Source organism: Oncorhynchus nerka, linkage group LG4 (genome assembly GCF_034236695.1).
Source record: "Oncorhynchus nerka isolate Pitt River linkage group LG4, Oner_Uvic_2.0, whole genome shotgun sequence".
NCBI classification, from domain to species: domain Eukaryota; kingdom Metazoa; phylum Chordata; class Actinopteri; order Salmoniformes; family Salmonidae; genus Oncorhynchus; species Oncorhynchus nerka.
Window position 1 is genome coordinate 38058537 of NC_088399.1, and position 14701 is coordinate 38073237.

A 14701-nucleotide genomic window follows, 5' to 3' on the forward strand; every position below is an offset into this window, starting at 1 on the left:
GTCCCTCATCTGCATACACGCCCTCATCTGATTGGTCGTTTCCCCACGAACCGTAAACCGGTATACGCATCGTTACACTCCAGCTGATTGGTCGAGTAGGCAGGCATTCTGACTGTGGTAACTAGTGACGACAATGGAGTTGAGTTTAGTCAGCTTTTCGATGACGATAATGTCAGGGGAAATGTAAGGATAATAAATTGTATAGGTACAACGCAAGACGCTACCCTTTAGTTCGTAGATTAATATAACAATATTGGATATGATTTTGAACCCTAGGTATGATTTTGTTAATAACGTAGCGACACTGACACTACCCCCACACTGGCTTCCTACCCAGTCATGGATGGCACAGCTAAGTAACGTTAGCTAGGTAGAGCCGAGTAGTTAACTAAGTAATAATGACGTTCGTTTGTCTGGAGAAAGAGAGGAGATACTATGTTACCTGGCTGGCCAGCTAGCTAACTGCCATTGCAAGTAAACCAATTACCGTGAGTTAGATAGCTATAGTAACCTCATTTACCGCAGATGGGCCTGTTTCTTTTCTAGCTATGCTAGCAATGTTGTTCGCAAACACTAACGTAGTGTGCATCTTGTTGGTGATAATAGCTAGCCAATGGTTTTAATCCAGGTAGTTATTGTATGAATCCTATCCTTCAAAATATAGTTAACTATGTTAAACACAGATGGCCTTACTCTCTCGTTTGTCTAGCTTCTCACTGCACATGCAAATTGCAAGCTCGACTAGTTACCAGGCTAGCTAGCTGACGTTACTCCATTCAAACAATAAAATCAGGGATACTCACGGTAAGGCCCAATGTTAAAATGTATTTGCTCGGCTGACTTTTCTTCCTTCAGGAAGAAATCTTATTAATTACACGAATGTGTTTAGCCTATAAATACGATGAACGTATTTTCGCCCTAATTGAGCACGAATAAAATTCTAGGGCCAGTTCGTTTCAGTTTAGGGCTCAGGCGGGGAATGTGGCAGTGAAGAAGACGCACATTGCGCATGTGTGCTTAGGCAGTGCATACGGCAAGCGTGGAGGGACGATTTGACGGTGGTTCTGATTAGAATCACGTTTGTAAACTTTGGGTTTTGGACTGAGAGAAACCTAGTTACACATGTCACGACACATCAACAATACAGACGTGTATGAATAGTTATACAAACTTAACCATCAAGTTATTATCATTATGTGCAGTGGAGGGCAGCTCGAAAGAGGGCACAGGCTGAGCAGAATCAGGGACAGGAATGAGTGTGCTCAAGACAGACCGATCGAGTGATTATAAGGCTGGGGTGTCCTAGACCAACCTGCCAGGTAGGAGTGCAGAACCGGAGACACCCTGTCCTGAGAGGTTTTGGTTCTCTGTAAAACACAGCAGACAGAACCAGGAGAAACAACAGGGGGAAGGTGTCAGCACTCATCTCTGTGTCCTTTGAATGTTTACAGGTGAATATAAAGTTAAAAAGATTTGTGAAATATCCATAATCAATGCTAAAGTCATCCATCCATGGCATACATTGCAAGCTGAAGATAAAGTCATTCCAGCGGTTTATTTGTATTGCAGATTATTGCAGTCCATTTATTTATTTAGCGTGGCCTCTGCATACTTCGGTTTTCAGTATACTCGAAAATATTTGATAGTAGTGTGCAGTATATACACTGAACAACACGCATGTTGGGGGAGCGTAGTCTTCAGCGCCAGTAAATTGATCACAAACCGTGCGCATGCGCAACCTCATCTTCATGCTGCTCGGCCTCGCTCAAATAAAGCAAGAGCAACTCGGGCTGCCAGCTACACGCAAACCCATCGGAGGCCTCAAGAAAGTAATGCATTAAAATGTTTATATTTCACCATAATTATTATGATAATAGCGTTTCTTTAGCGAACCATGTAACGTTCATACTTCAGTGTAATGAAAAAGTGGGTGCTGAAACGCTTGTTAGCGTTAACTAAGCAAGCTAGCTAACGTCCGAAGATTTTCAGCAAAGCTACGTCTGACAGCGCATTGCAACAATACAACAAAGCATAACAAATTACTTGTCTATTGGGTTAAATATTTTGGCAATATGGGCGCGAAACGTTTAACAAGATATTAGTGTGGGCAAATTAGCTAGCTACGCAGTTGTGGTAGCAATAGCTACATGCTCTTGCAGAAACCAGATAAAACAAGGAGGGTTATTTAGTTGTAAAATATATTACTTGAAACTGCTCGTAGTTAGCTAGGTAGTGTGGGGTGGGGGGTTAAATCGGCTGTTAACGTTCTCTACCTAGTGATACCTAATGGATAACATATGCCCGCCATCTTTTTGGAGAATGTTGCAATGGAGCCCATAATACCACCTATTTGGTTATAGTGTATTCATATTTAGCTAGGTGGTCACATATGTATACTGTAGTGAATAATAGCTACGTCTCAAATGTTCTATAAACTAGCTACGATAGCTAGCTTGACGGCACTAGTCTGGACACTCGATCCACGGAGTGCAAAGGAGTCCGCGCGAATTGTTCCAAAAGTGTTCCGAGCTCCCTTTGCACCCCCCCGCGCGCGCGTGTGTGATGCTGGCTAGTATAGTTAGCGAAGTTACACGCGTTTTGTTGAGCATATATCATAACCAATTTAGCTAGATAACTAATTCCAATATTTTGCCATACGGTGCCGTTACATACAGTATTGCAGCGCTTTCAACGAAACGAATAAAAGCTATACAGCTAGTGATGGCTTTTATATGTGACTAGCCATTTAGCTAGCTAACGTTAATAAACTAGTGTATGTGATTGTTTACGCGGGAGGCAGCGCCGCCCTTACGTCAGCTGCTAGCAACCTAACGTTACTACCACTGATTTATATACACACATAGCTGGCCAGCTACATTTTTTTCACGGTCAAATATAGCTATGTTTTGTGTAACGCTAGTAGCTACTACTAGTCATTGAAAGAGATACAGGACAATGTCTGTGGATTTGTCATTCTTGAACTGTCCTTAGTACAGATTGCATTAACGTTATCACAGCTTGAGCAATTACTCTATTCAGGGTGGTACTTGTTGCTAGATCAGCTGTGCTGTCCTCAGTCAGTTTTGCAGGTTGCTTGGTTATGTATGGGGTGAAATGGATTGTGGTTGCTGTGGTTTATGAATTGCTAGCAGGTTATTAAGACAGTTTTTATTTATTATTTAGTGTTATAAATTGTACCTTAGCTTCCTGTACATTTGCATGATCACTAAGCTGTACCTGTCTCCACATGCCAAATACAATTCTATGGTCAAAGAAAAATGCAAGACCAAGCTACATGAGATGCAGGCTGCAGATTGGGGTATAGATAATGTGCCTCAAACCTGGAGATGACAACACATCTTTCCAGGGACACATTTGCCTATTACAATATTGGACATATTTTTTTATTGTGATGAAAAGGCCCTACTTTCTTATCAGAATTGCTTCCTTTCATGTTATTTCAGGTTTGAGGTATTATACCTATTTCATGGATTTTTGGCTGCCACACTTATGCTGAAGACCATCACACTGCTCTGTTTTTCATAGGTCAAAAGATCAGGCCCTGCAATGACCTGCAGTTCCCCCCAGTCCACTAAAGAGCAGAAAGAACAGAACTACACTACCCACTGAGAAGGTGTCTGTCTCCCGCCCTGTCCATCTGAGAGTTAACAGAGACTCCTAGAATACCACCCCCTTCCCATCGCAAGCATGTCTGCTGTCAACCCCGCAACCCCGGCCCCTCTTCAGGGAATCAACCCCCCACCCCCGGAGGTGACCAATCCCACCAAACCAGGTCGTAAAACCAACCAACTACAATACATGCAGAATGTAATGGTCAAGACATTGTGGAAGCACAACTTTGCCTGGCCTTTCTACGTGCCAGTTGATGCCATCAAATTGGGTCTTATGGTGAGTAGACTGTAGATATTGGTAATGAGTGTTATATTTGTCAGAAAGCCAATGACTATAGATAGATCACTGCAAATGACAATGCTCACAATGTTTTTCATGTTCTGTTTATCAGGATTACCATAAGGTCATAAAACAACCTATGGACATGGGAACCATCAAAAAGAGACTGGAGCATAACTACTATTGGAGTGCCAGTGAATGCATGCAGGACTTCAACACCATGTTCACCAACTGTTACATATATAACAAGGTGAGTACTCCCAAGAGAGTAAATACAGACTGTTTCTCCTAGGGGTCCATTTATTCTGGATTTAATATTAGTCTAATATGTTTCCAGATTCTCCCAGGGCTTCTCCCAAAGCTCTATGTTTTTAAATTGATCTCAAGTTTCCTCTTTGTATTTCCCACTCATGTTTCCCACTTCCTGTTTTTACTCTGCCCAACAGCCTACAGATGACATTGTCCTGATGGCACAGGCCTTGGAGAAGATCTTCCTGCAGAAAGTTGCCATGATGCCCCAGGAGGAGGTGGAGCTTCTGCCTCCCGCACCCAAACCCAAGAAAAGCAAGAACATAGGTAATAAGCCACTGTTCATCTGTTCCTGAAACTATAGACCCCTATAATTTGGGTAGATCCATAGATATCTTGTAAAAAAAAATGTGGAGAAAATGGGTGCATATTGCCAATAAAATACCCCATGTACTGTGAGTTAACCTCTAATAATTTCACCTGCTGCAGTTGGTCTGGATGGAGGCGAGTCACCATCGTCCCTATCTGGCTCTACGACACCTGTGATTGGCTCTTCTCCAATGACTGCCATCACCCCGAACGTCCCAGTTGACCAGAGCTCGCCCAATGCTCCAATGTTACCCGTTGTCTCACCATCACAACCTCTTGTCAAAGTAAGTCACCGTACAGTTTTCATCAGGCATACAAATGTTTATTTAGTCTTTTGAATGGAACCTCACCTGTGAGGGTGTGCCTTTTTGTGTTTGTGTTTGTTGTGCATCCAGAAGAAAGGGGTAAAGAGGAAAGCAGACACCACCACCCCCACGACATCTGCAATCACAGCTAGCCGGAGTGAGTCGCCCATCCCCATCTCAGAGGGCAAGCAGGGCAAGGTGATGTCCAGACGGGAGAGTACAGGCCGTCCCATCAAAGCTCCCAAGAAAGACCTGGTGGAAGGGGAGTTGGGCCAGCACAGCAGCAAGCGGAGCAGAATGAGTGAGCAGCTCAAGTACTGCGACAGTATCCTGAAGGAGATGCTGTCGAAGAAACACGCAGCTTACGCCTGGCCCTTCTACAAGCCTGTAGATGCTGAAGCTCTGGAGCTACATGACTACCACGAGATCATCAAGCACCCCATGGACCTCAGCACTGTCAAAGTACGCACCACAGAACAAAGCACGTACACTAGCAGAATTCACTTGTACAGTTAATCATTACCTTTGTGTTGGCTTGTGTGGTTGCTCAACCATGAGCTGTTTGGATAACACTTGCTGTTGATTTTCAGAAAAAGATAGACGCCCGGGAGTATCCAGATGCACAGATGTTTGCAGCGGATGTTCGAGTAATGTTCTCAAATTGTTACAAGTATAACCCTCCAGATCATGAGGTTGTTGCCATGGCCAGAAAACTCCAGGTATGTTTGGGCTTTTAAATATTTCTCTGGATCCCATTTGAAAAATGTATGTAAAATTGAATTGGTTGGTTTATCGCTAATGTGTCTCTTTCTGTCACTTTTCTTTTCGCCATAATTGCCTGTGTGTCTTTGTCAGGATGTGTTTGAGATGCGTTTTGCTAAGATGCCTGATGAGCCGGTGGAGCTGAGCCCCGGTGCAGGCGGGTTGGTCAGTAAAGGCGACAACTCGAGCAGCGGTGACTCCTCCAGCTCGGACAGCTCTGACTCAGAGGAGGAGCGGGCCACCCGGCTCGCCGAGCTGCAGGAACAGGTGGGTGCGGAACAGGTGGGTTTCAGATCCGAGGTCCGCCCGACTACTCCTCTAACCTGAAGGGCTCAGGGAGGGCCTTCCTCCCACCTTCTCTTCTCACATCACAGCCATCTTATCCATTCCAAAATGCTGAGACAGAGATGGAGGGGCTGCCACCTTACATCCAGTCTAACCCCTCCCACTCTCCCCTCAGACATGCATACCACTGCTTTCTCCACTGATTCGTCATCTCCCTATTGATAGCACTTAAATGTAACCCTCTACCGCTTTAAATTGTGCATTTCCATGCACCTACTGGTACAGATGGCTTGCATGCACTACCTAAACAAAAGCCTTCTTTTTGAAAACATCACAATGTCGTTTTTTGCATTATGGTAACACACAATAGCTCTTGTCATAACATGGTGTTTTAAAATGGTTCTGATCTCTTTTTTTGGAGTTTTCTATCTTTGTCCCCTCATTTCCCTTTGGCTCTCTTACCAGTGTATCTCTGTGGAGCGCCCCAATGGTAGCGGGCAGGGGGGAAAAAACGGGTGCACCAAGCATTTTCAGGTGATTTGCTTTTCACTTCCCGGTCCCCTCCCCACTAACCTCTTATTGATCTCAGTTTATTATCAATGCCGCTATTTCACTTTTATTTATTTTTATTTATTTTTTGCATTAGTTGAGCAAGCGGTCGAGGGTTAATAGTGGGGAGGGAGTGGCGAGTTACAGGTGGTGCGACACTAAGTGGCAGATGTGTGTGAGTTTATATGGTTGTGTAAATGGTGAATGTGTGTGTTTTCTCCCTGGTATGTTTGCTGGCTGACCAAGTAGACATATTCTTATTTCTTTCTCTCTCTCTCGATTGCCTGAAGGTTGTTTCCAACTTAAATTGAGGCAATGAAAGGAGTATGCAACTTGTTTCCCTCTCCCTTGTTAGAGGGTTCCTTTCTGATTTACTGGTGTTTTGGATGGGTTTTTGCGCGATCTTTAAACTGCTCTCTTCATTTTTGCTCATGTTATGCACCAAAGGGATAAAAACAGCTCAGATTGCTTACCTAGTTCCATTTAGAATTGGTAGTACAAAAATAAATACTAGATAATAAAAATCTGTTGTTAAGAAGTTATAGCATAGAGTACTATTTTTCTGTAAGTTGTGAAGTAGATAAGCAATCAATATGTCAAAGTTGATGTGAAGAGTTTCCCGTGTTTAAAGTCATTGTATGTGTCACAATGCAGTGTTTCCCCTATATTTATTTAGCAGCAGCGAGCCGACACTGATAAACTTGGCCGCCACTTCCAAAAAATACATAATAAAAAGGACCTGTATGTATGCGCTTTTAAAGGTATAGTGCGAGATTTTGTCAATTTTCTACTTACCCAGATTCAGATGACCTAAGTTATACAATTTTTATGGTTCTGCTTGCAGTTTGAAGGAAGTTGAAGGTAGTTTAATTGCCAAAATCTCACATTATCCCTTTGAGATGAGTGACAAGTTACAATGTATATTTGTAACAGAGCGAGCAGTGGCGCGAATGGGAGCCACGAGCGCACAGCCAACGCTTGCTCCTCATTTCCCTACAGTGCAGTAATGCGCATCAGTTATATTTCAGATGGTGTTAACATTTAATTTTCATGCATTTTGGTGTAGAATGTCTTTTTTTAAGTCACCAGAAGTGACATTCTCACAGTCATTACCCTTGCCACCGCTGCTGAAAAAATCCTAAGGGAAACACTGGAGGTTAACTTATGTAGTGATTTGTTTTAGTGTACATGGCTTTCCCTAAAGTAATGCCACATTTTATATAACCTAGTTTCCTTTCGAAATAGGAACTTAAGCAATTTTGTATGATTCACTCAAGTGGTAAAAAGTGGAGCATTTATTTCTGGGAAACTCATACCTACCCCTTTTCTAGTCCCTCAGGGCTTGAAGTGCTAGCATACCCTTACGGCAGACCACTAACTCCTCCACCCCACCTCTCCCCAGCTAAAGGCCGTCCACGAACAGCTTGCCGCGCTCTCTCAGGGCCCTGTGAGCAAACCGAAGAAGAAGAAAGAAAAGAAAGAAAAGAAAGAAAAAGACAAGAAGAAGAAAGACAAGGACAACAAGCATAGCAAAACCAAGACTGATGAGAAGAAGGCCAAGCCTGGGCAGCCTGCCAAGCAGGGCCAGCAGAAGAAGCCCTCAAGGAAAGCCAACAGCACAGTGACTGGCTCCAGGTAAGGCCTCCCTTTCTCTGACGTATTAGGGCTCTGCTCAGCCTCTCATAATAAAAAACACCATGAAAGCCTTGGCTATTTGTCATTTCTGCTCTGGATTCTTGATCTTCTAGGCAACCAAAGAAGGGGGGCCGGGGCTACGAATCTGACGAAGAGTCTCTGCCCATGGCGTACGACGAGAAGCGCCAGCTCAGCCTGGACATCAACAGGCTCCCAGGGGAGAAGCTTGGTCGGGTAGTGCACATCATCCAGTCCCGAGAGCCCTCGCTGCGAGACTCCAATCCAGACGAGATCGAGATTGACTTTGAGACGCTCAAGCCCTCCACCCTACGTGAACTCGAGCGATACGTCAAGTCCTGTTTACAGAAGAAACAGCGGAAACCCCAACGTAAGTCCTGAGATGGAAGACCTCATGCATTGAACCTACTTGAACCTCACTGATACCTTCATTGTCCTTCAGCCTGTTACTACTACTCCCTCTGCTAAGTATTTTCTCCTACCTTCTCTTGCTTTACTGTTAAGGACCCTACGCAAACAGAGCGACGGAGCGTTGTATACGGTCCGTTCCAAATTTTGAGCCGCACAAAAATACGTAGAACTACATAGAAAATGATGCTCCATCGCTACATTTGCATAGTTTGCGTGAAGAGTGTAGCAGCTTTTACTCGCATCTCTTGTGTACTTGATAGATTTTCTTTCCCTTTTTGGTATTTTTTTCTGAGCTAGATTATGTTCCTTCCCTCTACCTCATTGCATGTCTTCCGGTTGACTGCTATTTTTTGATATACAGGTGGTCCCCACCTTTTTGAACTCCTAAAAATTAATTTTCTTTTGGTTTTTGGTCAGTGGCTGCTTAGGTCAACGAAATAACAAAAAATGATTGCTTTGTGTACATGTAGCCTAACTGAACACAAGGTACTGTTTGTCAAATTCATGCCATTCTGGATGTAGTTGATCTATGCAGTATACATGGACCTCCTGTATAAAATGTTATGGGCCTGAACAGGGTTTGCTGTTGTGTCGCTAATATCGGCTCCTACTCGGACCCAGCGCAGTGGAGTCAGGCAGTGTGTCATATCATGTGACAGATAACTCCCGTACAGTCCTCGCTTAACAGCAAATTTAGCAAGTGAGATGGAAGTTTGTTCAAGTCCAAGAGCGTAAAGTCTCACCTGTGCTTTGAACCTGCTGCCTGCCCTCTGTAGTCCTCCAGGTTGTAGGCATTAGGCGCTAGGCCATAGCTGTGAAGTAGCTAGCTAGCTGTCACCACATCGGCGGGGGTCCGGGCAGGAAGGCCATGGTGCTCACAGCGTGCCGCTGTGTGTCTCCTGCAGCGGCCGCTGGGGGCAAGGGAGCGAGATCCAAGGAGGAGCTGGCTCAGGAAAAGAAGAAAGAGTTAGAAAAGAGGCTACAGGATGTCAGCGGCCAGCTGAACAGTAACAACAGCAACAAGAACAAAACCGACAAAAAGAAAACATCCAAAAAAGGTACCATAGCGTAAGGGACAGCAGGAGTTGCGTAGAGTAATGACGGGGGCACGTGGACCCCGTCTTGCTTCCCATTTTAACCTAGTTCACCCATTCATTGTTGGTATCCTGTGGTCCAGGAAGTTAGTCATCCGGTCTTTTATGGTTATAAATCTATATATACTATATCATATATTTATTAGGGATGGGCACGGTTATTTGAAAATCTGAACAGACGTTAGTATTTGAGTTAGGGTTGGGCAGTATCCAGATGTCCATACCTTTCCTGTACCATACCGGGTTAACCTGTATTACATTGCAGCTACTTCTTTTTTAAAAAAGCTCAAAGTTATACAACTATCTCAAAAGGCTACTCACACTTGATCCAGAAGGGAATTGATTGTCTCTGCTGTTAACAAGAAGCTTGATATTGCAAGCTACCCACCTAATGTTATAGCTAGCAAGTTAGCTAACCAAATGCATAGATGGAGCCCTGAGCTGGAGAAAGTGTAATTGGCACATCTTAGATGGTTAACTTCTAAATTCAGTTAAGTTATCATTTTTGTTAATAACAATAAATACGTTTGGACGGTATTGAAAATCATCCCATTGGTACTTCAAAATACCCTGAATACTTGTGAAAGTATACATGAAATACACATTAAAAATATAATCTATATGGAATTCTTAATTCAATAAAACAACATTTTGAATGTAGATTTTGATGTTCACCCCACAAAAAGATATACCGTAGCCTATGCGGGTTTCACACATTTGTCAGCCAATCAAAGTGTAATACAGTTAAGAGGATCCATGTGTAGCAAGCAACATGATATCTGACTAATCAAAGCAAAATGGAATTTAAATTATGGAATTAGGTTAGCTAAATGAGAAGGAGTAGGCTACAATGATCAGGTAGGCTGTTTAATCTTAATGGGGTTGTGGAAGACAACGATGGAAAGTGCAGCAAATGGCTTCAATTAGTCTAGGTAGCTGGTTGTCTTAGCTAACATCTTTACATTGATTTGATGCAGTCACGACGGGCCCTACCAGATGGGATGATAGATAATTTATGGCATTTACAAGTTTGTCTAACTAGTGTGAGTCTGTATGGCTACACTCTCTCTCCCTCCCATGTCAAACACACCACCCCATGCTTATCCCCCTTGCTGCTGCAGCCAAGCAGAGCACCACCTCTCTCCCAAGTCACGCAGGCTGCGCATCAAGCCAGTTTCCAAGTTGAAACATTTTTTAAATATATTTTTATATTTTATATTCTATTTCAACTATCTGGATTTCAGAAAAACATTGTATGATATTATTTGAAAGGGGAAATGATTTAAAATGCCCATCCCTAATATTTATTGAGTTGGACAGTTGTATGGTTACTGTAACAATGTAATTTTGTGTGTGGGGGGGGGGGTCCTGTCATTTCATCTCCTGTCTCTTCAACACTTGTGTGACCATGTGTGTGAATGAATGGATTTTCTTTTGTCAAACTGCCAGTTGGCAACCCATCCTTTACAGAATGAATTGACACACAAACAAACCTTACAATGATTCACAGTGATAATTCAACAGTGATAATATTTGTTAGCTTTATCAATTATAAAATTTAAAAATTCAAGTCCATTTTAAACATGGTTATCATAGCGCATACAAATGTTTTACTCATCTGAGAAAGTATTTATCTTTAGCATTTTCACCTCATTTACATAGATATGTAATACGTTTGGACACGTCTCATGCATGATCCTCTTACTCTCTCTTTCCAGAGAAGGGCGCTGGGTCCGGTACTGGTGCTTCTCATCTCAGCGGCAGCAGTAGCTCTTCAGACTCGGGCAGCAGCAGCTCCAGTGGGTCCAGTTCTGACAGCAGCGACTCCGACTGAAAAGAGCCGCCCAAACACTCGCTGGGAACTATTCCTTTTTATTTTTACCCTGTGTATAAAATTAAAATAAAAAAATAAACATTGTATGCAGTTATAGTGGTTTCCCCCTTCTAAAACATTTAATGAGGAAAAAACAACAAAATGTTACGCCATGTCAGAAAAAGAAGAAAAGAACATGGGGACTTATAGATGACTTGACAGGGTTCTTTTTGTTTCCACTTACTTTTAAAGGGATGTGTTCAAAATCGACCAAACATAAAACAAGCATTTTGTAATACACTCTTGGATGAATGCCAGATGTCTTTTTTTTTTCCTAATACAATCATCAACATGCATCTCAATGTGAAGGAGTTGTTGCATAGTTATCAAGACAGCGCAGAACCCCATGTCCACCTCCTAGCTTCAGCCCTGCTGCATAAACAATCTATTCAATTACTTTCACAAAAAATTATCAACGCTTCTCATCCGGCTTCACAAGTATTTTTCACCCTCTTGAAATAGGCTCATGTCTGTTTTGGGTTGTTTCTCCAATCATTTGACTTTCGACAAATACTGAACCTTGTTTGCCTCTGAGGGGTACATTTCAGATTATTCTGAACAATCATGTTGTGTGTCCTCAGCAGCATATACAGTCAAATTGAATGATCTGAAGATTTTTATTTAATAGTGGAACTTGATTGCTGTTATTCTTTGTATGATAACTGACATGGTCTTTCTTTTTTTCGGCAGTATGTAAAGTTTTAGCAAAAATGTCTGCTCAATGGTAACTGGTCTGAGAGGTTATTGATGAAGATTTTAACTTAAAGAATTTAGACTTTTAATGCTTTTGGGCAGAAGAAATTACCATAAAATAATTCACTCAACAGTTTGTTTCATTACTTATAACATGACAACCACTAGGCGTGATGGCCTCCTGTACATGTATTTCCTGGCATGCCTCTTGCTTAATCTACCATCTTCACTGATGAATGTATGTATGGTGCCATGAATGATTGTGTACATCACTGCTTTATGTAAGATGGGATGGCCAAAATTGTACATAGCTGACCTCTGTGTACATTTTTAGTACAATGGCGTAGGAACATGAATATTGCAGAGCACACCCGCCATCTGTTGGTGCTTTATTCCAAACGCCAGTGCCGTGTCCCCTGATCTTTTTCTCTGTTGATGTCACGTTTGGACAATTAAAGCAGGACAAGTCTTCCTCTGAAGTGTAGCGTATTGATTTCTGAATGTAATTTGTTACCTCTAGGTCCCTTGTTTTATCGTGACTAGATGCCACAGCCTCTTATGACTTCAGTTTAGTTCAACTCATCTTTTATTTTTATCTTAGTGAACAAATGGTTAATTATTCATAAGAGAATATCATTACAATTTATTCCACTCCTGTAAGAATGCATATGATTATTTCATGAAGTATAATTTGTGGTCAGTTTTTTTTCTGGAATTTGTTGAAAATAACTTGAACATTAAAACCACTTGGGGTTTTCTTTACTGTTAATAAGTTGATACATTATGCATTTGGTCATATGCATTATTTTAGGCTATGGTGGAAATAAATATTTGTGTAATTTTGTGGCTTGTGGCCCACATACCAGGTTGCACTTAACTGCAAAATTCCCCAAATGATCTTGTATGCATTTATCTGCCTATACCAATGTTCTCCAGTACAGGCCCTATCAGGTTTTTCTAAGAATGTCTTTTAGAGGCAAAACACAAAATAACAAATATATATATACACACATATATAGCTTTTAGTTCATTTCTAGGCCCTGGTCAAATATAATAGTTCCTTTTTATATTTTCAAAAGCAAATGTTTACTTTTTATCCTAGATGTGCATGCAAGTTTATTGTAACTTTCTTATACCCTTTTTTGAGCTGTTATAGTATCTTCCTGTAAGTGTCAGTCATCGAAACAAATCAAGGATTCAGTGTAAGTAGTTTTAGGCTTGTTGATTGCAATATGGGACTGAGGGTGGTATTTGGGGGGTGAGGACTGGAGGTAGAAGCTAACAATTAATGTAACCGCTAACCTGGAATCGGGTGAAATATTTTTTTTTAAATAAATTCAAAAGACCCTATTGAATTTGTCTCCTCATTTTCTGCATGTTGATCCGTTTTACTTTTCTCTTTGCACTTGTTTTCACTCACTGAGGTACACCCGTGTACTTCTGGTGGATGAGGAGATCCAGAGGAAAAGATGTGGATGGACCGTCCACAACCCTGAAAGCCGTGTTCCATCATCACCAGTCAAGCTCTATCCTGGAACCCAAGGGAGAAGAAAAAGAGGGTGCCCAAGAAACACCTGGAGGTGGGACCATCATGCAGATACTAAGGAGAGGAGTGGTCGATGGCCTACGCTTCCAAAGAAGCGATTGGGCCTAATTAAGTAAGACCACTGTACACATTTTTATAATGTACTCTAAAACCATAATGTGGGATGTTTTTAGTGCTTATGGACTGGATGTGCCATTTAATATGATCAGCATATGCTAGCCAGTAGCCACAAAACCCAAAGCATAGCTGTGAAGGGCTATCTGCAGTTCAATGATAGGCCACTAGATGGTGGCCATATATAATTGATTTTTAAAATGTGGTGACAGATTTGGTTTGAGCTGTGTGTTTGCTGGATTCAGATGACAGTGAGTTACACACCCCAAACGTGCTGTTAGGTGAATGTCAACCCAATGATTATAGGGGGGACATTTTCTCTTGGATATATGATGGACTATTGTCTTTTAAGGTGAGTTATGAATTAGCCATTTAAGTATGTAAGTTATCTTGCAGGAGACTTGTTGGTTGATATCAGCAATCACTTTCCATGCTTGCATGAATAAATGAAATTACCTAACCCACCATACATTCATCTTTTAGTGCAAGAATAGAATACCCATTTCCAATGGCAGATTCATTGCCTTAGGGCTCAGTGTAGGGCTATACATCAGTCACTGCCCACCCCAGCTCTTACCCTACTTGGTTTGTTCTGGAGGGAGACTTGTACTGTGTGACCCCCCCTCACAGTGGCATATGGAACATGTTACCTCTTTGCCTCGAACAGCCCTGGGCCATGATGGATCAATGCCACAACTTCAGTGACAACTAATCGTGTCTGCAACTTGGGGCCATCACTCACTCTGTAGCTGGCCACAATCCATGACAAAACAACACAGACATAGCCTACCCAACATCCATTACAGATAATATGATAGGCTAACCGTATATCTTGAGTAAATTGAATTGTAATACTATATTTTTGTTGACCCCGCAAAAGAGATTA

General features: G+C 42.1%; 2 protein-coding genes across 9 annotated transcripts in view; one reads left to right on the forward strand and one right to left on the reverse strand.

The window, feature by feature from the left end:
- The window catches only part of LOC115123636 (WD repeat-containing protein 5), a 29512-nt gene extending 28516 nt beyond the window's left edge, over nucleotides 1–996 (reverse strand). The window contains exon 1 of the mRNA XM_029652989.2: nucleotides 804–996. The gene's annotated coding sequence lies outside the window, so the exon portion shown is untranslated. The remainder of the gene's footprint in view (nucleotides 1–803) is intronic.
- A 436-nt stretch (nucleotides 997–1432) lies between these two features.
- On the forward strand, nucleotides 1433–12634 carry LOC115123596 (bromodomain-containing protein 3-like). 8 transcript variants are annotated; one of them, XM_065017506.1, is made up of 13 exons: nucleotides 1433–1451; nucleotides 3547–3909; nucleotides 4025–4162; nucleotides 4359–4488; nucleotides 4651–4814; nucleotides 4926–5297; nucleotides 5426–5554; nucleotides 5691–5879; nucleotides 6348–6416; nucleotides 7834–8066; nucleotides 8180–8454; nucleotides 9401–9553; nucleotides 11308–12634. In XM_065017506.1, exons 2-13 carry the CDS (start codon nucleotides 3709–3711, stop codon nucleotides 11421–11423), a joined length of 2169 nt encoding a protein of 722 aa, XP_064873578.1. In that variant the 5' UTR covers nucleotides 1433–1451; nucleotides 3547–3708; the 3' UTR covers nucleotides 11424–12634. The 8 variants fall into 8 exon arrangements, with proteins under 8 accessions (XP_064873578.1, XP_029508800.1, XP_029508816.1 ...); XM_029652940.2 differs by lacking the exon at nucleotides 1433–1451 and adding an exon at nucleotides 1723–1829; XM_029652956.2 differs by lacking the exon at nucleotides 1433–1451 and adding an exon at nucleotides 1723–1829 and having other exon boundaries at nucleotides 5691–5864.
- The last annotated feature ends 2067 nt before the right edge of the window (nucleotides 12635–14701 follow it).